Source organism: Carex rostrata, chromosome 1 (genome assembly GCF_964058835.1).
Source record: "Carex rostrata chromosome 1, lpCarRost1.2, whole genome shotgun sequence".
In the NCBI taxonomy this organism is placed as follows: Eukaryota; Viridiplantae; Streptophyta; class Magnoliopsida; order Poales; family Cyperaceae; genus Carex; species Carex rostrata.
In genome coordinates this window covers 11,851,587-11,879,042 of record NC_135918.1, presented here as the reverse complement: position 1 = coordinate 11,879,042, position 27,456 = coordinate 11,851,587, and the positions used below count along the sequence as shown (strand labels likewise).

At 31.3% G+C, this 27,456-nt stretch overlaps 2 protein-coding genes and 1 long non-coding RNA gene across 3 annotated transcripts; all 3 read left to right on the top strand.

Annotated features, from left to right (window-relative positions):
• Positions 1-157: 157 nt before the first annotated feature.
• On the top strand, positions 158-1,230 carry LOC144548075 (uncharacterized). Its single transcript, XR_013509243.1, has 3 exons — positions 158-337; positions 551-667; positions 1,126-1,230. It is a non-coding gene; the product is annotated as an uncharacterized LOC144548075 (long non-coding RNA).
• Positions 1,231-11,333: 10,103 nt separating this feature from the next.
• On the top strand, positions 11,334-17,061 carry LOC144558785 (NOL1/NOP2/sun family protein). Its single transcript, XM_078307671.1, has 13 exons — positions 11,334-11,610; positions 12,020-12,290; positions 12,383-12,530; positions 13,103-13,240; positions 13,806-13,868; positions 14,240-14,361; positions 14,452-14,626; positions 15,040-15,236; positions 15,549-15,649; positions 15,739-15,820; positions 15,889-15,950; positions 16,500-16,628; positions 16,716-17,061. Exons 1-12 carry the CDS (start codon positions 11,387-11,389, stop codon positions 16,615-16,617), a joined length of 1,701 nt encoding a protein of 566 aa, XP_078163797.1. The 5' UTR covers positions 11,334-11,386; the 3' UTR covers positions 16,618-16,628; positions 16,716-17,061.
• A 1,810-nt stretch (positions 17,062-18,871) lies between these two features.
• LOC144566363 (polyadenylate-binding protein-interacting protein 9-like) lies at positions 18,872-22,450 on the top strand. Its single transcript, XM_078316385.1, has 10 exons — positions 18,872-19,121; positions 19,238-19,303; positions 19,445-19,489; positions 19,845-19,917; positions 20,008-20,117; positions 21,246-21,305; positions 21,464-21,511; positions 21,653-21,721; positions 21,824-21,885; positions 22,305-22,450. The coding sequence occupies exons 1-10, from the start codon at positions 18,954-18,956 to the stop codon at positions 22,351-22,353; spliced, it is 750 nt and encodes a 249-aa protein (XP_078172511.1). The 5' UTR covers positions 18,872-18,953; the 3' UTR covers positions 22,354-22,450.
• The last annotated feature ends 5,006 nt before the right edge of the window (positions 22,451-27,456 follow it).

The window sequence follows — 27,456 nt, the reverse complement described above, 5'->3', positions numbered from 1 at the left end:
TATAATGAAGAAAAGGGGCTTGGTGTGTCAGTCAATATTAATCTGGTAATAAAAACAGCTGGAGGTTATATGCAGTGCCCTTTTACATGTAGAGATGCACGGAACCATATTGATAAATACAAGAGGTTGAAGTTGCAGTCTATTGGAGGGATGATACCCAATTACTCTTTGAGTATTTTGCAGTGAAGGAGAAAATTGATAGAGGTTTTTTCTATAGATATGAATATACAACGGATGGGCGTCTATGGAGCGTATTCTGGTCTGATGGTCGTAGTCGAGCATCTTACAAGTATTTTCATGATGTTGTTGTTATGGATGCTACATACTTGACGAATAGGTAATGTGGGGTTTTGTTCTAGTGCTAATACATACAAAGTTATTCTGGAGCTATTCTTCTAAGATCGCACGAGTAAATACATTGAAATTGTAATATTAATACTTGATTGTAAGGAGTAAATACATGAGTATTATTTTGTATGGATTTCTATATATTGTATATAAGTAAATACTTGCTGATTTTCAAATTAACAGAATTTGATATATGTGTCAGGTATGATATGCCACTGGTGTTATTCGTTGGTGTTAACCACCATGCACAGACCATTATATTTGCTTGTGCTTTGCTTGGTAGGGAAAGTGTGGAAGATTATAAGTGGTGTATTGCCAGGTAAAAATATTAACTCTATATAGGTGTAATTAATGTGTATCTACTGTTAATCACATCAATACTTGAATATACACCACATTTGATTTTTGCTGTACAATTGAACTGTATCTAATTTTTAAAACTTGTTATTGTACGTATTAATACTTGACAGTGTATGTACATTTTTGTTTGTTTGTACAACTGAACTGTATGTAGGTATTAGAATTTTTTTTGTTATCAATACATGATTTCATGTCAATGTCAAGTATTAACAGTACAATTATAATATGTTAATACCTGTTTGTACTGTGTAATTGTACATATGTTATCTGTCAGGTATGAATACTACAATTATAATGTGTTAATACCTGTTTGTACTGTGTAATTGTACATATGTTATCTGTCAGGCAGGTAGGAATACTACATTTATAATGTGTTAATACATAGTTGTTTGTGTATTAATAATTTATACTATATAGGTTTCTGGAATGCATGGATGGTGTAAAACCCGCAGGTATTCTAACCGATCAGTGTGCAAGTATTGAAGCTGGTATACGGCATGTTTTGGGACCTGATACTGTACACCGGTACTGTTCTTGGCATATCTTGCACAAGTTGCCTAGTAAATGGGGATTTGTCTCTGATAAGGCCAAGGATAAGAAGGTTAAGTCCGATAAGGTTCAACCTGATAAGGTCAAGGTTAAGTCGGATAAGGTTCAGGAGAAAAAGAATGAGAAGTCTGATAAAGTTAAAGAGGTGGTGTACAAGTCCAAAACAAAACAAGAGTTTGAAGAAAAGTGGTTGAAGTTAATGGAGGAACTTGGGAAGCAAAATGATCTTTGGTTTAGAGAGATATTTGCATTAAGAGAAAAATGGGTTCCAGTTTATTTAAACGGACAATTTTGGGCAGGGATGACTAGTACCCGAAGGGTAGAAAGTATGAACCATTTCTTAAATTCTTATTTGACCAAGAGAGAGAGTCTTAAGGAGTTTGTAGAGAATTTTGACTTTAAATTCTTATTTGACTTTAAATTCTTATTTGACAATTGCTACAAATCCAATAATTCAAGAGTTGTTTCATCTTGGCAGTCTTAATGAAAAATTGCACACTGCCGTTTTGAATGGATTTGAAGTATTGAGGAATGTAGTTTTAGGTCTGATATTTTGTTAATATAAATTATTTTCATAATTTCATTTGGAAATAATATATTTATTGACATTTTTTTCATTTAATTTTGTATGACAATAGAAAATGTCAATGGTGATCGAAGTAGTGATGAAAATGTGACTGTTCAAGTTGTTGGGGGATTATATCAAGGTAGGAACAGCAAAAAGAATGCACCAGTTAGACGAACAGGTATAAATACTTAGTTCTTTTGTTATCAATACAATCTTTCATATAAATGTCAACAATACATTTGAAGATAACTTATTTTACAGGTGAAGTAATTAATGATGAAGTAAATGTTCAAGCAGTACTGACTAATTCAGGATCAGGTATTTTTTCAAAAAAAATTTCACATATATTTTAACATAACTGACATTGCAAGTATATATAGTTATTATTGTTTGTATTTTGTATATGAAGGTGACGTTACTCAAGAAGCAAATGGCGAGCCTGTGCTTAGCAGCACACAATCTGAGACTAGTACAATTCTCATTGAAGTGTCAAATTGTCAACCACATACTAGTTTATTATCACCTGCTAAATCAAAGAAAAGAGGACGACCACCGAAAACTACTATTAAAAGTAAACTTGATATTGCCATTGGTAGAATGATCTCAAAGGAGAAAAACCATAATGTGAAGGGAAAAATTAGGAAGGAAAAGAAAGGAAAAGGAAAAATTGTCAAGTTATGAAGTAGAACTTCCAGTATATCATTTCAGATATAATGATAATTACAAAGACTGGAGTTTCGGTACAGATGGTTTATTTGTTGATAGCGGTAATCCTCCGTTGAGCGAACCAATAGAAATGCCTGATCCAACGTGGGACTATGGATTTAGGGATCTCATCAGCGACCAACAATGCAGACTTTTTGATGATTGGGCTATTAAGTATAATCAAAAGGAGCTGAAAGATACGGATTATTCATTCAAGAACTCAGAGTTAAACATCTTTGTCAGTGTGGCGCAGTTTAGAGATTTGTTGTTCAAGGAGAAATTCATTGGTTGTGAGGTAAGGAGGTCACTTGTTTGCATGTTGGTACTACTTATTGAACAGTTTGTGTGTAAGACTTATCTGCATAAATATAAATACCTTATTGAATACCTATTATGAATTACATTACAAATATTTATATTTGATATTATTTCTTACATTTTATTTATATGTAGATGGCTTATGTTTCAAGTGTAAACATTAATACTTGACATTAGATATACATTTGGTTGTTGCAGTTTGTTGAAATAGCATGCCGATTAATGCAAGATGAAGTACCGGTTGACGATGGTTGGTTTTTTCTGACTTCGTATGTCTCTGTAAGTGATTATATTTTAATGTCTATATGTTGGTTTTTTTTAGTGTATTCAAGTATTTATATCTATATGTTGTTATATATAAGTAATTTTGTTTGTAATTTATTTTGTTGTAAAATTTAGCGCCGAAAACTCAATACCTGAAGCTATTGACATTAGCACCATTTCTATTATGCCCTCAGTTTGAAAGAGCAAGGTGGCTGTTTATCCCCTTGTGTGGTCGGGAGCATTGGATTCTTGCTGCTGCTGACCTGCACAATCGGGAAATTCTTATGTTCAACTCTCTCAGTGATGAATTGAATGAGCACTACTTTGAGCCACATGTTGAAGTAATCAGATGGGTCAAATGTTTTCTGGCCTGGAGATTTGGTGAGTTTGTATTTTGTTTGTTATATTACATATGTCAGTACACATTGTGATTAGTATAAATACTTTATATCAAAAGTAGCAACTAATTAGGCGATGTTTGGAATTAGGTGATGATTTATGGCAAGATGTGAAATTTACCTGGGAGAAATGTCCGAAACAGGATAGCAATGATTGTGCAATTTTTGTCATTCGGATGATTGTTTGTCTCATAAGGAATGCAGATATGGACTTCGATCAAGTAAAATTTTCTTCTTGCTTATACGATTTTTTGATTGTATTTTCTGTTATTTTTATGAAATAATGTTATTTTTTGGTATTGTAGAGTCTTATCAGCAAGGAGCGCCACAGTTTTGCATATAATCTTCTTATCCATGATAAGAATGATTCCAAGTGGGGTGGGAAGTAAAGGAAGCTGTTGATTCTGTGTTATTTTGTGTTTTGCATATGTTACTGTGTTAATTCTGGTTTGTTACTTTTTGAAACTGATATTGATATGATGTTTGTTTTTAAAACTGGTATGTTAAAATTGATATATGTACGAAGTGGTTTTGTTGTTAGTTGATATATTGTGTGTTTTTGATTGATGTTTATGTTGTGTTTAAGAGTTTTGTTGTTCGAAACATATAAATAGTTTTTCAAATGGTTATATCTAAATAGAATTATATATATAAATACTTCATTTTTAAAACTTATATTATTTTGCAGAAGGAAGCTGATATGAGTACTTTTATTTTTGATGATGTATATATGTCAATCGTTTCTAATATTGTCATATTTAAATGGGAGTATATATATAAATACTTCATTTTTTAAATTTACATTACTTCAAAATCAATTATTATTTTTATAAGTATACAATTTTATGTGTTAGCACTTTATTAAGGATATGTAAATATGACAACATATACATATAAATACTTGCTAGAAAAATATCGTTAGATATCAGTGTAGTTAATGTTTGTACTCATATAAAATTGGTAGTCAACATTTTTAGTGAACATTACGTGACGAATTTGAGTGGTCTCACATGTTAATTTCGAGTGGTCCCTAGTGCGGGTACGACGCTAAGAATTTGTAAGAAAATATGCGGGTACGCTCTGTGTGTGTATGTTTTTTTCATTTTTAGTAGGGTTCATTGCATAGATATAAATACTTAGAGCATCTAATAATAATACTTTTATTTATAGTTACAAATACTTGAATCACAGTTATATAGTTATGTCAGTTATGGCAGTTTAGGTGCGGGTACTGTGCGGATACGCAAGTGCGGGTACTCATATCAGCTTCCATATATTAATATATGAGAGATGGAAAAATCAGAATGAAAAAATAAAAAAAAAAACATATACCAAAATAAAACAAAATAATAAATAATAATAAAATCTACAAAATAAATACAGCAAACACACGCAAACCATTGAAATTGAATCGAATCGATCGATTTTAACAGTCAAATCAACAAGAAAAAAAATATTATAACCTTCTAAAATTTAGACGTTAAGAAGCTGATATAAGAAAATAAAAACTTTGTTAAAGCTTGCTATTGAAAAAACAAGATCCATTTTTTTCAAATCTTTGTTTACTCTTCTTTTCTTTCTTTTTTTTTAAAACAATTCATCAAATGTATTAAGTCATCAACATAAATCTTAGTCGCATATCTTAGAAATTGATCTTTCCAAAATCAAAGAAGAAAATAAAAATGAATAAAATATTCCATTTAATATTAAAAGATAAAATATTTGCTATCCTTAGATTTCTTACTTAACATTGCACGAATCACAAAAATCTAGGCAAATATATAAAAAGCTTTTATAGGGTAAAGGTGGTAATGTGGTACAAAGAACAAAAAAAATTATGCAATTGTGCTTCTCATAATAACATCTCCCATTTTTTTAAATAACAAAAAAAAGATATATATACATACATACACACACACATATATATATAGGACTTGGCTACAGTGCTATGGGTAGCAAAGAGGCCTCCCGTGCTACGGCTCAATATTCGACTTTTCAAAATTCTAACGGTCGATCCGAACCGTTCATCTTGTTCTCCATATTAATATGTGCTTGGAGACCAAATTTTACATTTTTTGGAAATTTTTTACTATTTTTTTAGATTTATTGAAAATCGCTGTTTTTCAGACAAATCTGGACCATAAAAAACAGCGATATTCAATAAATCTAAAAAAATAGTAAAAAATTTCCAAAAAATGTAAAATTTGATCTCCAAACACATATTAATATGGAGAACAAGATGAACGGTTCGGATCGACCGTTGGGATTTTGAAAAGTCGAATATTGAGCCGTAGCACGGGAGGCCTCTTAGCTACCCATAGCATATTAGCCAAATCCTATATATATATATATATATATATATATATATATATATAGAGGAGGGTTCAAATGCACCCAAATGCACCCTATCTTTCAAATCTTTTTTCTCCGTTTTCAAAGTTTGAATAGTCAATCTGAACCGTTAGATGCGATCTATATATTAAGATGTGCTTGGAGACCAAATTTTACATTTTTTGAAATTTTTTTACTATTTATTAAGCCACATTGAATATCGCTGATTTTACATTTTCTGGACCATTGGATCAGCGATTTTCAAAGTGGTTTAATAACTAGTAAAAAAATTCCAAAAAATATAAAATTTGGTCTCCAAGCACATCTTAATATATAGATCGCATCTAACGGTTCGGATTGACTATTTGGACTTTGAAAACGGAGAAAAATGATTTGAAAGATAGGGTGCATTTGGGTGCATTTGAACCCTCCTCATATATATATATATATATAGAGAGAGAGAGAGAGAGATGGGCTATGGTGCATTGCAATGCATGGAGGGGTTTGTGCATTGAACCATAAATCTAAAATTCAAAATTCAAAATTTAAATGACTGATCCAAACCGTTCATCTTGTTCTCCATATTAATATGTGCTTGGAGACCAAATTTTACATTTTTCTGAATTTTTTTACTATTTATTAAGTATTTTACAAAATTGTTGATCCAACGGTGTCTTAACAAAACAGTAAAATCAGCAGCCACCGTTGGATCAACAATTTTGTAAAATACTTAATAAATAGTAAAAAAATTCAGAAAAATGTAAAATTTGGTCTCCAAGCACATATTAATATGGAGAACAAGATGAACGGTTTGGATCGGTCATTTGGATTTTGAATTTTAGATTTATGGTCAAATGCACAAATCCCTCCATGCATTGCAATGCACCATAGCCCATCTCTCTCTCTCTATATATATATATATATATATATATGAATTGATTAGAAAGAGCATGAGGGGCAAACCCTGACCTTCTGTCTTCGCCTGAGGGAGCATGTCATTGTGTGCAGGCATGTTCCTGTTCCGGATCTGCTCCATTTAATGTCTGTCAATGGTGATGGATGAGAGGGGTTAGAGCATCTACATCAATGAAATTAATACAGCTGTCATAGGAAAACTAGAAATCGAACATGTATGTAGCCCTTTCTATATCCATCATAGTACGTAAATTAATTAATAAATATGACACTAGAAAAGGATATTTAAGAGTAAGGTACTGAGCACATGTTATAACCCCCAAAATTGACAATCTTTTACAATGTTTTGCTTGAACGCACAATTGCACAAACAAAGGTACTAACAACCGGACCATATGGTCTTTACTGGTGCCATTCTCTACTGGTTTCATCATTGTCTCAAGTTTCAAGTGGCTAATCCTGACTGATACCAACATTTGATTTGGCAACTGTTTCCATATATAATTAGTACCATACCTATATGTTTAAGATTTCCAAAAGTGTGGAAAAAAATATGATCCCAATAAACCCTAAATTGTTTTTTTTTTTTGAGAAAAAATGAGGGTCTAGCCCTTCATTTGATTAAACGGATATAAACCCTAAATTGTTAAATAATCTTTTTTCCTCATCTATGACCTCAAATTAACAAATTTTCTAAAAGCAGGTAATGAGATAAGTATAAATCAACCTATTTCTAGCCTATGTAGCAAGTTGTGGCCTATGTAAGGGTTGAACTGATAAAATTTTATCAGCTTTAATGCATGGATGAATTGAATTACTTGCAGAGAGAGAGAGATCCACTTCTAAAAATCACGACGATGGATGAGGCAGTCACGGCGCTGTGTTACAAGGTCGTGCTCTAGTCCGGCCGTCAAGTCGCAGCAGGTCTAAAGAGGTGGCGGAGGTTACCACACGAAGCAGATGAGATCGAGAGGTGGCGGAGGTCTAAAATAGTGGGGTTTCAGCAGGAAAGAGAGAAGGTAAAAAAAAAAATGGGGTTTTTCATGATTAGAAGTGGGTTTTGAGTATGACAGCGTAAGGAAAGAGAGCGAGAGAGAGAGAGGGGGGATGGTTCACTAGACAGAGCTTTCATAATGAAGGTTTTTCAAAAGATTTTGAAATTTCAACTGTAAGCTGACACAAGATGAAATGAGCCTTCAAAATATTTTTCAATTGCATTAAAAAAAAATGCATGAAAAAAGTACACCTTTAAAATCTAATATATATATTTTTAATGTAAATTTCAATTGTAAGCCGATACATATGAAGTCAAATAAAAACTATAATGTACCATAAAAAATGAGAATGTGAGCTTAAAAGCAAATTACTAAAAGCATGCAGCAACAACAGTACTAAAACCAAAATAACAACATTACTAAAACCAAAATAATAGTCCCAGCCCAAGTGAGTTGCGGACCCATATGGTGTTCTCTAGACTAGTGAGTTCATCATTAGAATGATTTCTCTAGATATCAAGGCATGTAAACCCAACTGAGCCTTGATGTTTATATTCTATCAGCACAGAGCCGATAAAAGAAATTGATGATCATCTCTTGTGTTAGTATCTGCATGATGAGGGAATTCGTTAGCCGATTCAATTTGTACTCGATAACAGGTTATGCTATCAATAATTTTGTGTTGCAGACATGCAGCCGAACAGTTTCTAGAAGCTCTTAAAATACTTTTAAAATTTAAGTTTTAAATAACAAGAAGAAGAAATTAAACAATGAATCAACTTAATTTAATCTTTTAATCCCCTCAACCCAAAACGGCAAAACATAAGAAATCTTACATAATCACACTCTTTTCGAATTACAATTCGCTTTAAACACCGTATGTCAAAAAGAACATAGGAGTATTTCAGAAGTTATATACTGTAAGTTCATGGTGAATGGAATGCTAATAGACGACCTCGATATAAAATATAATAACTCATTATTCAATTTTAATCCTAACTTACATCCATCATATTTTGGCTAATTAATTGCTTAAGAGTTAAAGCTTTTACTGACATGTTCATTTCGTTTTTTATTAAGTGTCCGATAAAGACGAAAACCTGATCAAATAATTGTCAAGTTCACATACAAATTTTCTCTCATAGATTTAAATAATCTAATTAGGTTTTATTTTCCATAAAGATAAAGAATAAAGTAATATATGACTTAAGGTAACATGCCGATAACTATAATTGAAATGAAATTTAAAACATTTATTAATATCTCATCATATGCACATAGATAAATAACTAAAAAAAAGGTTGAGGAAATCAGTTTTGTAACTAAATTCTCATCTAACGAACACAATAATTAATATAAAAAACACAAATTGACATTTCCATACTATTGTATCGACATTGTTAGTTGAAAAAAAAAAATAAACATCAGTTGTTAGTGTTGGAGAACTATACTCAAGTTTTTATTAATTAATTTATTTATTAATTTATTTCCATACTATTGTATGGTTTGGAGATCGTTTTTTGGTAAGATTTTTGCATATGAATGAAATATATTTGAAATTTGTTTTTGATTGGTTACTTGAGTTTAGGGGTGTCAATGGATACGATACGGGTAGGGTGGAACCATTTTCATACCCATACCCACTAAGAATTGACCATAACCATACCCTACCCATACCCGTTAAGATTAGCGGGTAACAAAACGGTAGTCGGCGAATAATGAATAATACAAATATAATAGTTTTATTATTTTTACAAATAAACTATCAAAACTTATCATGTCATACATATGCAATTACAATTACTAATATAAAATTGAAATACAAATATACAATCAATTCTAACTAATAGTTTTTTATAAAGTAAAACAAATCAAAATCACAAATAACTCTTCTAACAAATTCAATTTGTTAACTAAATAACAAAACATTCAAATAAAAAAATAACATGTTTAGCATAATATTCTTCTTACAATAACATGCATACATTTTCTCATGATGTAATTTATTTTATATAATTACTCGTTACCCAACAGGTACGAAATAGCATTTACTCGTACCTATATCCGTTTATCTAACGAGAAAAAATCCTTACCCATACCCATACCCAAAAAGCTAAAAAAATATTATCCATACCTGTCTTATCGAATACGATACGGGTAGGATAAACGGGTAGACGGGTATCATTGACACCCCTACTTGAGTTCATGGCAGTGGTATCAGTCTCTGTCTTAATGAGAATGATTTTTTGTCACCTCATGCTGGGTTGATGCATGGATAATTGTTTAATCGATTTTTTAATTACTTGTACACATTTCTTGCATGGTTGATGCAATTATTTTTAAATTTCTTGTATTATTTTTTTATGAAAGTATTTTTTTTATTACTTCATATATACAACACTAAGATTTGAGAATTAAATAATTGTGTTTAGAGCTTATGAGAATCGGGTATAAAAGTATATCGGATTTTTGGAAGTGGATGGTAATTGGGTTTTTTAATACATTATTAATTTATGGGAGTTATAACAGTGAGTTATCATCATTTCGAATTGCAAATCTCCATTTGATGTATAAGTTGACCTAATGTTTATAATTAAATCCATTTTCTTAATTAGGCCTAATGGAATTGTTCAAATTAAAGCCATTTAAACTGAAAGATCTACTTATTATAATTATTTTTGTTGTTCTTTTGATTTCCCCCAAAATTTTATTCATATAGTACATTTTCATTATTTTTTTTATCAAGCTTAAGTTTCACAAATTAATTCAATTGATTAAAACCGGAACAATGAAATGAGCATTAATTTGTTTAAAAAATTAGATGGTAATATGGTATGTAAAAATCAATACTTCCCATTAGCATGATATATAACCATCAAATAACATTTTATGCATGAAGTTGTAACATTTTATACGTGATATGAAAACATAACTGCTTGTAGTAAAAGTAAAAAGGAATAACGTACTGCAACAAACTCCCAAGTACAAAAATAATCTCACATCTTTTGTCAATTGTACATATTATCTCTGGAAGCAATAAGAACAAATATATTTTTAATAACATAAAATAGCATGCAATTAATCAATTAAACAACATTTTTCTCCTTTACTTCTTCTTTCTCAGAATCACCTTTTCCCATCTTCGTTTTCTGAGAATCTGCTCTCTTCGTTTACTGAGAATCCGTGTCAGATGCGAGGGAGGTGGCCGACGACACGTCCACACCGGAGGCGGAGACGCCGCGTGAGAGATCAGAGAGAGAAATGAGAAGGGGGTTTGGGACCGGAGCTGAACCCTTCAGATCTGAATCCAACGGTCAGTAAAAGAACTCCTTAATAGACCGAGCCGGGCCGACCGGACCCAGGCTCAGTTACGAATTCATATCATCTAAGGTAACAGAATATTTCAACTTAGATCTTTACTGTCCAATCAGAATCCGCACGACTATCAGAAGAACCGGATTCTTATCGAACGGTAGAAACCTCAATATAAATATTTTGTTACCTCAGAGATATGGACTACAGTTTTTAACAAAAAACGAAGGGCTTTTCGCTAATGTAGGTTACATCAAGGGGCCAAACAAAAAGTAAACATCTTCCAGTCGAACTAAAACCCGGGTAGTGAGATGTACATTTAAATGAGGTTAGCGAATTCGGATACTTTGCCTGAAATCCGAACCCTCCTCCGCCGCCACTGTCTCCCCACCTCTCCTTCACTAAAAACGATGGACTTGCCTCCTCCCGTAGTGGATGCGGGTCGGTACACGTTCAACCCGACCCTCAAGTGGGACCCGCATGTGGAGGCCTACTTCTCCCGCGCGTACGGCGCCGATAATTTCTCCCGCATCTCCTCTGCTCTCACGTAATTTCTTCTCCCTTTTAACAGTTTCTCTTTTCGTTTAGAGATTGAAGAGCTTTGTGCACAAGCTCAAGTTTTCCAATCCAAATATATAATTGTTTTGTATTATTTTCTTGTTACATATTAAACTTAATTCAATTTTGGAGTACCAATTAGAAAAATTTCTTAAACAGGCTACACATTTTTATTTTTTTTGTAATAAGGCATAAAATGGGTACTTTATAATAAGTTTTAATAGAAAAGTTAATAAAATAAGTAAATTTGTGATTTTTTGAAATTAAAAAGGTAAATATGTTATTATGACTTTTAGAGGGGGATACGTAATTTCGAAGTTTTTGAGGTGTATACATGAAACTCACCCTTTTATTAATTAAGTATTTCTTATCATGTTAGTTGTCACTATATTAATTAGGAGACCTTCATGCTACTCCTCCATTCGAGTGAATACTCTCAAAACTTCAACCGAAGATGTAAAAAAAAAGCTAATAAAATATTTGCATGAGACCGGTTTCGCTAGAGAAGATTCGACCTCATGCATTACGCAAAATCCTGCTCTTGAAAATGTGTTATATGTTTGGGGTACGGGCCCACATGAAATAAGCTATGACCGACAGCCTGGCGAGCCAATTAAGGAGGTCATTGTCAGCCGCAAATGTGCCGAGGCTGTTCTTAGAGGAGCTCAGGTATTTGACTGGGGCATTGCGGGTAGTTCATAAAATATGATAATAATATCTCTTCATCTCTCTCTGACACCTTGATGCATGTATACTGGCAGATATATGTGCCAGGTGTAATGGCATGTAGTTCACATGTTGAGGAAGGGGATAAGGTGGCGGTGTCAGTTGCAACTGAAAAACCAACTGACACTGGTGGGTGGGCCATAGGTATTACACGTGGGACTGTTCTTCATGGCATCCCCTCAGGCAAGGAATTTTTTTTCCCGGTTATATACAGTATTTTTAATTTGGGGGAATATCATGTGTCCCCTCAAAATGTTCGAAATTACGCGTTTCCTTTTGCACATAAAATGGGTTTTATTGAAGCATGATACATATTTTTTTATTTTTTAACAAAGGGTAAATTGGGTATTTTATAAATTTAAAATGAGTTTTAACAGAAAAGACAATAAAATGGGTAAATTTGTGAGTTTTTGAAATTCAGAAGGGTAAATATGATATTATGAACTTTAGAGGGGGAAATAAGTAATTTCGAAATTTTTGAGGAGTATAAGTGAAATTCCCCTATTTATAAAAAGTTATGCACACACAATAAAACATGAAAGGTTTATTCCGTCTCCCTTTTGTTCTACTTTTTTTTTTCGTAGGCTCCAAAAGAACATCTGTATTTTACATCTTTTGCAAATTATGGAAAATGGAGGGGGAAATTGGCATTTTTATTTCTTTCAAGAGAAAGGGGAATGATTGTTTTGTACTTTTTAGTAGACACGTGACAATTGTGATTTCATGGTTTTGTACTTACTATAGAGTCTTAGCAGATGTGCAATATGAAGACAGGCATGGCCTTTACATAGGCGAAGGTATTGCTGCAATGTCTCGTGCCGGGATTTTTCGGGCTAAAGAAGGGGTTGCTATAGAAATGACCAATCGAGTATACCGGCTCCCTTCTTTTAATGGTATCTATGTTTTTTAATAATTGCATGCATATTTATCCCTTTTAATCTCATAATATCGATTTACTGGAAAACTGGGAATCCCTTGATAAATAGTTTATGATCAACTTTCCGAATGAAATGCAGGTGTTTGCTATTCTCTGTGTAGTAATTTTGATTACAGTAAACTTTATAGGGGTTTCACTGTTTTTTTTTCATTTTGGTCCTTGAAGTTTTCAATTATAACTAATTGGTTCAACCTTCATCACTAGAGAAATACATGTTAGCGTTCATGTCATGATGATGGCCATGGTGACATGTATGTAGATATAATTTTAAAATTGTAATTAATGTACGCTAACGTGGGAATTAACACTAGTATTCATTTATTTCAATAAATGTGAAAATGACCTGCGATGGATATCAGTAATTTTCAATAGATGTTTGAGGTAGGATCAGTTTCGTAATTTTGGAAAACTTTGAGGACCAACAGTAAATGCGCAAAACCTTGTACCATTTGTGTATTGTACTAAATTTTTTAATATGGTTTCATGCGAAATTGTCCTTTTGTACTAATTACTTTATGCAGATGTGCTTGAAGGAGAGATATTTCTTCAAAACCTACCAAGCATCATCACTGCTCGTGTTCTAGGTAATTATTGATTTTTAAATATCATTTAGAAATATTTGTGAGTATAGAAAACATAATATGCTTTGGTCAATGTATAACTTCTTATTGTTACTAGGAAGTAGGAAGAACAATTAAACAAGGTTGCAAAAAGTAACCATAAAAAGTAACTTAAAATTTTTAAATCCACCAAATTAAATGTAATAAAAATGATGAAATTTGATGCCAGTTTCACTGTTCATCAAATGACATGATAAAACATCAAATATAATTAAAAGTGCATAAAAAATTGATACACACCAGTATAATTTTATTTTCTTCTAATTAAATTTAAAGGAGTACAACTTTATAATTAATCCCTTACCATTTGCAATTGAATAAGTTATCTTTACCAGATCCACAGCCTGGAGAGAGAATATTAGATATGTGTGCAGCCCCAGGAGGTAAAACAACTGCAATTGCATTACTTATGAAGGATCAAGGTGAAATTATTGCCCTTGATAGATCTCATAATAAGGTACAATTATTTTAAATTATAATTATCATGGTGCTACTTTACTTTGTTTGATTTTTTGTGTTGTTATTAACACAAGAGTGTATTGTGCAGGTGATGAATATTAAAAAGTTGGCCGATGAGATGGAAATAAAGTGCATAAAGGCATATAAATTAGACGCACTTAAATCTGTTAGTTTAAGCATTAGTGACCAAAATGAGGTTATATTAGAAGAACAAAGTGTTAGAGTTGATGAAGAATGTTATGATTTGACCAATGTGAGAAAAGGTAACTCACATCTCTCTCTCTCTCTCTCTAGTTGTAGTTTTGGGCGCAATGTGTTTTTGCCTTGTTGCACCTGTATTACTAGTGTACCTTATATTTTTCTTTATTTATCTTTTGGTATAGTATACCTTTCTCCTCAGAATACTCTTTACTTTTTATTTTTTAATAAAAGGTAAAATGGGTATTTCATAAATTTTAATGAGTTCTAATAGAAAACTTAATAAATTGGATAAATCGTGACTTTTTCAAATTGGGTAAATATGATATTATGAATTTTACAGGGGAATTTACGTAATTTCTAGGTTTTTAAGGGGCATACATGAAATGCCCCATTTCTTATATCTGTTTACTTTGTAATTTTTTTTTCTGTGTTTTTGCCTAGTCTGATCAGCCTTCTTGTTTAATACTTTTGTTAGATGAGAAGGGAAGGTATCCAAGTAATGCAGAGACGAGAAAGAGAATGAGACAAATGAGAAATGGACCTGGTAAAAATAACTCAAAAGGGGGCAAAGTTGTAAATTCGAAGGGATTCGCACCCAACAGCTTTGATCGTGTTTTACTTGATGGTCCATGTTCTGCCCTTGGTTTGAGGCCTCGTTTGTTTGCTGCTGAGGTTAGCCATTTTATTAAATTATCTATGATTTTGTTTTGCATTAATACCATTGCTAAATTTATAATAATTTCTACACATAGGAATACCATAGCCTTATATTCCTTTGTACGATACTATAACATGACGTCCATGTGAAAATGTACTTGCCAAATTTTAAATTTTACAGAATTTTGTTACTATTTTTTTAGATAGGTAAAAAATCACTTGATATGGAGCCTTAGTACGGCCCAATGTGCGCTATGCATAGTATTTTATATTTCAATTTGTCTTTTATTAATTTAATACTTGACACGATTATGATATTACTACTAGGAAACAATAGATTCATTGAGAAGACATGGCACGTACCAGAAAAGGATGTTTGATCGAGCGGTGCAATTGGTACGACCTGGGGGTGTTATTGTATATTCAACGTGAGTTTTTCATTATTTTCATTTGTTTTCCTTCTATTTCTCATTTTGGGAAGATGTGGGGTATTTCATAAATTTGGTTGATTTTTCAGATGCACCATAAACCCAGGAGAGAACGAGGCTTTGGTTCGATATGCATTGGACACCTACAAGTTTCTTTCTCTTGCCTCACAGGTCCTCTCTCTGTCCCTCTCTCTCATTTCTTGATTAATTCTAGTCAATGTAATTTTTTTTTTTTTCAGAATCCAAAAATTGGGGGACCTGGTGTTATGGGAAGTTATAAATTTGATGAAACACATACCGAGTAAGTTTGTATTTTTGTTACTTTAGTTACTATGGTGTTATGCATAGCACGTATTGGTCCGTACTATGGATTAATATTTATACTTTAAAAGTTTAAACAATCGATCTGAACCATTCAACATGATCTCCATATGAAAATGTACTAGTATATCATATTTTACATTTTTTAGATTTTTTTTACTTTTTTTTTTTTTAAGTAGGCAGAAAATCACTTGATTCGGTCTACCTATCTAAAAAAATAGTAAAAAATGTAAAATTTAGTCTATATTTTCATATGAAAATCATGTTGAATGGTTCAGATCGACTATTTGAACTTTGAAAAACAAAATATTAATCCGTAGTACGGACCAATCCGCATTATGCATAGTACTCATTAGATATTGTTGCACATCAAGTACTTACATTAATATAAATTATAAAAGGATAAATTTGAACTGGTTCAATTAGTAAATTGCACAAGATCTTGACCTAGTTTTAACATTTTGTCTGATTAAATCATTTGTCTCTGATTTTTATAAGATTGCATCTGATTTATGTACTGCAAATTTAGGGAATGGTTAACAGAGAGTGAAGCCGAATTGGTACAAAGGTTTGATCCGGTCTCTGATACCGACACAATTGGTTTCTTCATTGCAAAATTTATTGTCGGTACAAAAAGTTCTTCTTGAATGAAGTAAAGGTATTGGCATTTTTTTTTTCATATATATACCTTAAATTAACTCCTGATCAATCTATTTACTGTTAATTTTTGTCTCTTTTTTTTCAGAAAATTTGAATTCTAAGCTTGGAATTTGTCGGTATAATTTTCAAGGGTATTGCTCCACAATTTGTTATTCCACATTTTTTTTTCAATTTTAAGTTAAATGTTCCCTCTTTTAAGATGTTAAAGTCATATATAGTAACAATGTTCCAGAATAATATTCTTATTCTGAATTTTTTTGGGTATCTTTCTAAATTTTGAATTTGAAGAATTGTACCAGCAAATATAATTTTATCTTATTATATTCAAGTTTACGAACTTTATATTTATTCATAAAAATATAAAAAGAGTGATATATTATTTTAATTATAAAACAAATTATCTATGAATTATATCCAAATCACGAAATTTAGACTTAGTGATATATTTGCAAATCTGAACTTTGTACTACGGGTTTATATTTATGTTTCATATTCATTGTAATCGTATTATATTGTACCATAATGGTATGAACTACACCAGTAAATCAACTTAAAAAAATGAAGAAAACTAAAGCAAAAATAATTCAGAAAAAGAAACACACATTTAAAACATTAAAAAATAATAAATAATGAACCGCATTAGCATGGTATTATCTCTACTTGTATGTTTTTATGTTTGTTGGTGGTGACTTGATGTATGACTTTTCATATTTGATTTTGGTACCTATTTTAGGTACCATATCAGGTATGCTTGATTTCTATGAAATCGGTGTTACTACCACTATTTTTCAAAAAAAAAATGAACCGCACTAGCAGATATGTTCACATCACAAGAAAGGTAGATTCGCAAATTTCTAATTATATAAAAAAAAAAATGAAATTGAATGTTACTTTTACGCCTATCAAACTTTGAATTCTTAACCATTTATAGCACCCTTCAACAAGAACATCACATATTTCTGAAATTGCAAGAAATTTGCTACACAAAGCAAATTACAATGAAATAACACTAATAAAACAATTACAATGAAAAATCATCTAATTTTGTAGAATTAGATAGAACAATTAAAATAAAATAAAATTAGGATGCGGACTCAAAAGATATCTCTAAAATAAAATTATAACAATTAATCATCTAATTTTTCTAATCAGACGGTTGAGATGTATTAAACTCAAAAGATGCTATTTTGATTTAATGCAGCACATGCAGACTCACCTACATGGACCCACTAAGTATAGTATTTGGAGATAATTTAAAGAGAATTTATAAGGAGCATGGTATATTTTTTAAGTCATTTAAAACTGTTAAAGAAATATGTGTTATATTTTTTAAGTCATTTAAAACTGTCAAAGAAATATGTGTTCTACTAAAATAAATATTTTAATTACTACTATATCTCTATACATTTAAATTAAAATAGTGTCAAATCAACTTCTAAATGACTCCGTGTGTGCATGAATAAAAAACTACTCTGTTAAAATGTTTACTCATATATTGCTCATAGATTTTAAGTGAAACTAATTAATGTCTCCTATCTTGTCCCCATAATATTCTTACTTATATGGACCCACTAAGTATAGTCTTTGGAGATATTTCAAAGAGAATTTATTAGGAGCTCCGTATATTTTCTTAGTCATTTGAAATCATTAAAAATTTCAGTGTTCCACTTAAATAATTTTTTTAATTACTAGTCTACCTCTTCACGTTTAAATTAGAATATAATCAAAATAACTTTTTATATAACCCGTGCATTATATGAATAAAAAGCTACTCTCTTAAAATATTTACCCATATATTGCTCATATATAGTTTTTAGGTAAAACTGATTAATATCTCCTCTATTGTCCCAAAATATATTCTTACTGATATGGATCCACTAAATATAGTCTGAGGAGAATTCATAGAAAATTTATAAGGAGCACCGTATATTATATTAGTCATTTAAAAACGTTAAAAAATTCAGTATTTCACTAAAGTAAATCTTTTAGTTACTAATGTATCTTTGTACATCTAATAGGATAGACAAAAAAAATATTTTAATTCCAACAAAACAATTTTGTCTCCAAATTAAGTGATTCAATGAACCAAATTATTTTGAACAATTAATTGACAATAAGTTTCCTTCTTTAAAATCCTCGTATAAAACCCTCACCGCCTCGGTTCCCACTTCTCCTCCTGTTCAAAAAACAAAAAAAAATTATATCTCTCCAAATATCAACACTATACGAAAGAAGCTGTTTTCTAATTAAGTAAATTCGAGGGATTGGATAGCAAAAGATCAGGAAATAGTAAAGAAAAGAGAGAAGGGTTTAAGAGTCAACAATGATGGAATGCGAGTCAAAGTTAAACCCTTTGGCGGACGAGTTCGTTCCCTCGCTACGTCGTTGCCTCTCGGCCGCTGCGCCGGAGTTCTTCCCGTCGAGCCATCGCCTCCGTCCGATCGCATCTCAACCTCAGCGATCTCGCGCTCAGACCGGGTCTAGTCATGCGGTAACTTTGAATCAACCCGATTACATCCATTATTCAAGTAATATAAGAAATTGTGCTCAATTCTCCTCGTCGATTTTTGTTTTGATGATATTTATCGTTTTTTACTCGAAATTAAGGAGAGGAATGCGGAGAAAGAATCGAAAATCAAGAGAACGGTTTACGTCGGTGATATCGACCCTCGCGTAAGTGATCTCATGCGACATTACGTTTGTTTTCATATATGCCCCTGAAAATAATCGTATTTACATTAAGCGAAGTATAAATTTATGCTTTTTTCCTTTTTATGCTTACAAATATACAAATTCTTTATTGGTTCATTTCAGATTACTGAGGAAGAGCTTATGAGAGAATTCAGTAACTGTGGAGTAGTAAGCTTGTTATTTATTTATTTTTTTTTATTTCACTAGTATGGCGCAAACATTTTATGCGAGAAATTTGCTAACTCGGATTATCTTCTGTGAATAATTATCAAATTTTGGTCTTAAACAAATGATATAATTGGTCCCAAAATATATTCTTTATTGGTTATTAATAAAACCTGATATTGGTGAGAAGATACTGTGTGCTGTTGAATAATTATCTGAAAGAAGTAATGCCTTTTTATAGTACAAAAGCATACTATTCTATTAGAGAACAGAGTTACTCTTAATAGAAACTCTCTCCTTTATTATATTATTAATTGTTAAAAAGATATCTAATTAACTTACATCCTCCAAAAAATAGGTGAAAGGAAGCTGCATATGTGGAGACACTAAGTCTGGTTTACGCTATGGTTTTGTTGAATTTGAAAATGAAGGTTATTTTTTTTCCCTTATTAATCAAATATAAATTCTAATTATAAATTCTAATTTTGATCAATATCTCATTTTTCTACTTGTATACATAGATTGCGCAAAAGCAGCAATGAGACTTAATTGTACCAGAATTGGCCTTTATCCTGTCAGAGTGTTGCCATCTCATAGAACCATTGCTCCGCGCAATCGCCTCCCTTCTCGTGTATGTATTTACTTGTTTTTATTTCAATACTCATTAATTTGTGTCTATTTATATATGTATTCCTAGTTGCACATGTATTAATCTGAGTATCATCATATATGTGTATCCATTTAGCGAATCCAATAAGCCAAATTAAGAAGAAAATCAAAGCAACACGATTTACTGCACATGGTTCGACACAGAAAAATTAAAAACAAAGGAAATGATGGTTTGTGATGTCACACATAAAACCAAAAAATTAGGAGATGTGAATGTGATGCTTTTCCTCCATAATCAGTGTCCACTGTAGATAAATCTGATTCTGGATTAACGCCATGGACATTTTTAATATTGATATGTGGGTCCCAGTTGATTATATACCCTTTTTTGTTATAAATATTTTGGACTGGAATCATACAAATATACAGAATTTAAAGATGAAAAACTTGCAAAGCAAATCTCATCTACCTAGTTTTTTATTTTCAAAAGCTAAGGATAGCGTTACGTACAATTTAAGCTCTGCCAATTTTGGGTTCTATTAATTATATAATATAGGCATGTATTTTGAATTTGTTATATATGCCCGATTGCCTAAATATACAGTATTGAGAAGTGTATAGGAAAATGGCTAAACGAACATGAATAAGATTAAGATAGCCAATAGGAATAGGAAACAGGGTTGGAGGAATTAGCAATGGGACCCACCATCTATTAATAATTTAATATATAAATACTCCAATTGGAGTTTTGCGACGCCTGTCACTAATTATAAAGAAAAAAAAAGACGGAGTATGGTTTCGGTTGTGAAAGATTTAGTCCCACATTGTTTGTGTAAATCTCTCACATCTCTACTGGGGCTATAATACGAAGGCCCTATCATGCTAAAGAGACACCAATGAGCGAATCACACACACACACACACACCCCATATCCGATAAATATAAAATATTATTATTGGATACACTACCTGGTGTGTCTGTTACATATTCTACGTGTATCCATATCGGATACGTATCAGATACGTATAGGTATCATCTAACTCCTGCTCCATTTATTTATCTACTTGTTAAAGCTTTAATTTCTTATTTACTTGTTTTTTTGGTAATAAATTTCTTACTTGTGAAATCATATTTTGTTTTAATTTTATAGTCTGGGGATGATCGAGAAAAGATCGTCAGAACAGTCTATTGCAGTTACATAGATACAACGGTAAATTTAACCACCCCCACTTTTTTTTCCCTAATATAAATAATTTTCGGCAGTAGGTAATTATTTTGTATTCAAATTAGTTCCAAAACATAAATTCAAGTTGTAATATCATTTTGTATTTGTGATATTGTGTAATTTTTTAATATTTATTTTGGCAGCTGTCGGAGAAAGATTTGAAGGAGTTCTTTGAGATCCAGTTTGGAGAGGTTTCCAAAATCACCCCTTTTGTAATTTATAGTTTTCAATCAATAATAGTGCCAGTTAGAAAACCCCATAAAAGCACAAATCACACTCAAAAGAATTCAAACAAGGACACATAATCACTGATTCACAAATAATTGATGTAGGTATCTTGCATTAGACTCCTGGGCGATCAAAAGAGTAGCACCAGATATGGATTTATCGAGTTTGCCAAGGTAATTTTGCAATAAGCCATTTAAAAGAATATAATTTGATATAAAATAATGTGTTTCTCTTTTTCCTTTTTTCTCTGTAAGAAATGTTTGCTAATGTTGCAGGAGGAATTTGCTGTGGCAGCAATCAAATGCACTGGCATGCTGCTTGGCAACTATAGGGTCAAGTATACTTCTTTGTTATTTCCTCTTTTCTCATATGCACTTATAACTTCATATTAGAATATCTCCTATATGCCTTCTTAAACAAAAGTAATTATTTATCCCTTTTAGCTTCAAAAAAATTATTCTTTTTTCTTAAATGAAAGAGAACTTTCGTATGGCCCTCTAAAACATGGGGCATATTTCTGATGAAGACTACTTATGATTTATATTCAAATGCCAAAATAAAAACTTAGATAATTGTGAGGGATTTTGAAATAATATGGGAAGCCGGGGTGCATAAATATTTAAAAATTGAGGGGTAGATGTGATATTCCCGGTTTTCTGTAGGGTTATGCTTGGCATTTCTTGTTTTGTAGGGACAATATATGTTTTCTTTTTGAATTTTCACTAATACTTTGTGTAAAATTCTCCTCTTTTGTAGGGTTGTTTCTTCAAAAGCAGCAATAAGGCCCAGTCAGCACTCGAACTAGAGTTTTTTTTTTTTTTCTATTTTTTCTTTTTGGTGTGTGAAGAATTTCAGTGTGTGCAACATTTGCCGCTGTGATGATAAAATGGGTGTAGAACTGTAGATGTTTTGGTTTTCTCTTTTTGCCAGTAAGAACTGTAGATGTAGGTGCATATTTTGGGTAGACTTTTCTTTGTAGGTTTGAATAGTATCAATTATAAATTTGGGTTTTATAGTGTGGGCCTTTGTAATGAGCTCGTAAAGTTAAATTTCAGTGATGGATCTTTGGTGTTAAACTGTTAATTGTTTTTCTGGCATACTCGGTTATTATATGTACTTGCATTGGGTTGTGAAATGCTAATGTGCCCTTTTTAACTGAAAGCGAAACTTTGGCGAACACTTGTTAGTGCATCAAGGCGAATGCTTATTGGTAGCAAATTATAATGGAGTATTGGCGTATTGCATTAAAAGTAATTTCCTTGAGAAAATCCAATTATTGCAACTTTCTTTAACCATCCTAGATAATTTTTCAAAGGGATCCACACCAACTAAAGTATTAAATTCATTTATTCTCATCAATTGACTACTACGTGCTGTCTGTGTTCTGCATGCCATAAATTCATCCAAAAAGCTCGTGGCTCGGGAGCTGTTTGAATTTAGTTCGGAAACAAACTCATCAACAACTCATTTGTTAACAATTCGAGTTACTATGACTCGAGTTGAGTAAATCATTTAACTTACGAGTTGAATTCAAGTTAAACTCAGCTTAGGGGTGTCAATGGTGCCTTTTTAGCTGTTTACCTGATTCGTATCGTATTTGGTAAGGCGGGTATGAATAAAGTTTTCTTTTTGCTAGCTTATTGAGTATGGATATGAATAAGAAACTTTTTTTCGTTAACCAAATGGGTTAGGGTAATGGTAATGATTATTTTGTATCCATTACCTTATAGAGTAATTATAAAATCTAAATATATATTTAATTCAATTTTCAACCCACCTAAATATATATTCGTGTTTTTGAATCTTCCTTTATAAAAAACAATCTATTGGAATTGATTGCACATTTGTTTTTTTTATTTTTATTAGCAACATAATGACATATTTGTGAAATGAATGAGTTTTTTTATGTTTAATTTGTAAAATGTAATAAAACTAATTATATTAGTATTATCTGTTATTTATCCACTACCGTTTCATTACCCGATAATATTAACGAGTAAGGATAGGGTAGGGTAAAGCTAATTTTTAATGGGTATGGGTAAAGTCAATTTTAATGGTTATGGATAAAATGCCTCCATCCGACCCGTGCCGTACCCATTGACACCTCTAACTCAGCATGCTCATTACAACTCGAACTCGGTTGATCCAATTGTTATTTCAGCACTGATTGCATATGCCTATGCTACACTACAAATAATAAAGAAAATCTTAGAAATTTACATCAGCAAAATTAAAATGATTGTGTTTAAAATTAATTCGATATTTACTTCTCATAAAACTATGAAAAGAGCATACATCAAGACTATTAACAATACAAATCTCTAGAGTTCTTGCTTTTTACAACAACCAAGTCTTTAATCCCAAACAAGTTGGGTAGGCTAGAAATGAAATCCAATCACAATCATGAAATAAAGATAAGTAGTAATAAAGTAGTAATGAAATAAAAATAATAAAAATAAAAGTGAAAGTGAAAGTGAAAGTAAAAGTGATAGTCCTAATACTAATACTAATACTAATACTAATACTAATACTAATATCAACTATATTCTACCTAAATTATCAATCGTAGGAGTCAAAGTCCTAAGCTTACATCCTTAATGCCAAATTCCTAGTCCTATGACCTAAGACCTATAATATTATCCCTAAATAATCCCTAACTACCACTAGGTTATGGTTCTAGTACGTAGATCGCTAGTTTCCACGCGCTCCTATCCGAAGCATACTCCTTAGGTACATTCCACTCCTTCAAGTTCCTTTTTACTACTTTTTAAACAAATAGAATAATTTTTTTAACAAGATCAAACAATACAATTCAGAAAATAAAATAGTTTACTTTACTAAAAACGGATAATTATGTTAATCAATAAAAACCACACCTAAAATACAGATGATGTTCATTAATTATTATTATATGCCAGTTTAATCTTATGAGTAAATATGAAATAAATTAAAGAAATAATTTTGTGTATAAAAATATATTAAAGAGCCAACAAGTATTAAGTAATAATACGAAATGAAGGGAGAGTTGAAGGTACATACGATATTAACTCTAAAAACAATTCACAGGTGCTTGGATACGAGAATTCAAACATATTTATAATATTTTTATGTAATAAGATTTTATTAATTAACAACTCAGCATAAAAAGCACCCACTCTTGACCAAAAAGCACCAAATTTTCTTCAATGCTGTCCTCGTGGGCCTGACGGTCAGGCCCAAGGAAGCAGATCACCTGTCTCTCCGGGGTGCAGGAAAATCCTGCCCCCTCAGTCACTGCGGGGTGGGGCCGGGTTTAGAGTTTAGAGGTTTAGGATTTAGGGTTTAGGGGGTCCACCAATAGTGACTCTGGGGGCAGACGATTCAATCCCCAGGCCCAATGGAAGCTGCCGCCTCGGAAGGTTAAAATGAAAAAACAAAGGTCAAAATAGTTCTAATTTTCTATAACATATCATGTTTGACAGTGGAATAAGAGATGAAGTAAACTTCTTACTCTACATTTAATTAAATGAGAAGTAAAATACAAGCAAAAAGAAAAAAAGAAAAATATAAGTAATATGGATTAAGAAATGAACTAATTCGGAGTAAAGAAAAGAAAAAGAAAAAGAAAAAGTAAAATAGAAATAAAATAGAGTAGGCGTGAAAAAACGAGAAGTGAAATAAAGGTAAATAGAATAAATTAAAGTAAGAGGGTAGTACATGCTATTCAAGTGAAAAAGCCACAATAGTTGTAGAATATTTTCTGTACAAAGTTTCACATGGTAGGTCCCAGTCCTCAGAGCTAATGACACTTCATTCGTAGATTGTTATACAATGAATTGTTTCTAAAAAAATAAACTGTTTCAGGAAACTAGAATGATCTGATTAAGGAAGAAAAGTATGTATTGTGGTAGGTTTAGTGTCACAAAAAGTATGATATTTTCATACTTTTCGTATTTCTTTGATTATTTTAAGCAAGCTTTTGGTTAATTGCAAAACAAACTTTGTTACTTGAAAGAAGAAGAGAAAAAATTATTAGCTACATCACTTCTAGGATATCGAAGGAAACTAATAGTAAAAAATAATATATAATAAAGGTAAGAAAATGGAGAGACATCTAAAAAAGTTGATCAAGTGATGAGTTTCATCAAAATATAAATTACAGATCACATGATACCTCATCTGAGTCACTAAATTCATAATGGAGGTTTGAGGGTTTAGAATTTCGGATTTAGAGTATGTTCAGTTGGGTTGAGAATAGGTTATTTTTTAATTAGGTTATTCGGAATAATCTATTCGGTGTTTAATTAGATTATAACAATTAGAATAGAAAATTTAAAACTTTTCTCTTTTTAGAATAAAGTATTCCAAAGAGTTTTGAGATTTTGCTATTTTAATAAGATAATTATTCTTGATTTGAATATTCTAACTTTTTTTTTGTTTTATAACCAAACATATCTTATTAATTTAAGTTTGAACTCGAGTTGATTCTAACCAAAAAGTGACGACTTGTGCAATTTGAGTCGTTTGGTTTTCAACATTTTTATTTGATTTGATTGTGCGTCAATTATTTTGTTTTGAATGTCAATGCACTTTTCCATCATCTATGCAAATTTAGATATGAAATTTTGTTATGGTTCATATTGGCTTTTGTATATTATTTTATTGCGGAAACAAACCCTGTTGAGGTCGGTTTTGAATTCAAATATGTTTTCTTTTTTCCCATATTCAGCATCAACTTTCAAAAGTTTTTACCATTCAGCTTCCAACTCTAATAAATTTCTGTTTTTAAGTTCCAATGCAAAACCCTGCACACTAGTTCAAGTCAATAATAATATTACAAAACAGACCTCCATTATTAAAAAAAATCATACCAAATCAACTAATAAAAAAACCACCAGATCAAATCTAAAATATAAAAAGCAAGCAATCTGAAATTATTAGAAGCATGAGAAAAAACACTTGGTGCTCAATCCTATCTGATATAATTCAAATTAACCAATTAACATAAATTTAAGCATCCACCCATTAGTAAAAACTAAAAATACCATACAAACCTCATAGTTCTATAAAATATTAGATGCTGATGTGAACCAAAATTTCCAAAGACAAAATTGCCAATAATTATAATATTAAAAATTAAGAATATTAAACATGCATGGAAGACAGTTAATTAAGCAAAATCTTAGTGTTATTAAATTGTATTATAAAGTATATATAGTGTTTAATTCAATAGCAATGAGTTCAAAGACCCATTCGCTCCTTAATTTTTCAATTTTGACCACATCAAACGCATAAAATAAAGTTGTTAAAATTAAAGTTAAATTATAATTTTATTAATCTGAATCATAAAATATAACAGTCAAAACACGCAACAAAGAGCGTTGGCATCAGCTTCAGCACAAAATCCAGCGACCAAACCCGAAACGGCCCAATTTAACCCAATAAAAGACAAACCCAGGTCCAGTAATCTATCCTCCACTCCCACAATCCACGCTAATGAACCCGTTAAATTAAAAAAAAAAAAATAGTACATACCATCAAAATTTTCAAATTGGTTATTTTTTCATCTAAATTCACTTATTTTATTAATATTCTCACTCTTAATTTAATCAATTAAATTACAAATTAATATTAATAAGAAGTTAAAATGACATTAAAAAGTAAATTACAGATTTAATATCCTCATTTCTTAATTTATAATTAAATAATTAATATGCCAGTTTAATCTTGTGAGTAAATATGAAATAATTTAAAGAGTTAAGTGTATAAAATATATTAAAGAAAGAGTCCATAAGGCCCTGTTCGGCCGCGTTACTGATTTCGTGGGGAAAAAAAAAATTCAGTTGAATTGAATTTTTTTTTTCCCACGAGAACAATATTTTTCATTTCAATTCTTGTGCCCATACCTATTTCCAATTGGAGGCCGAAC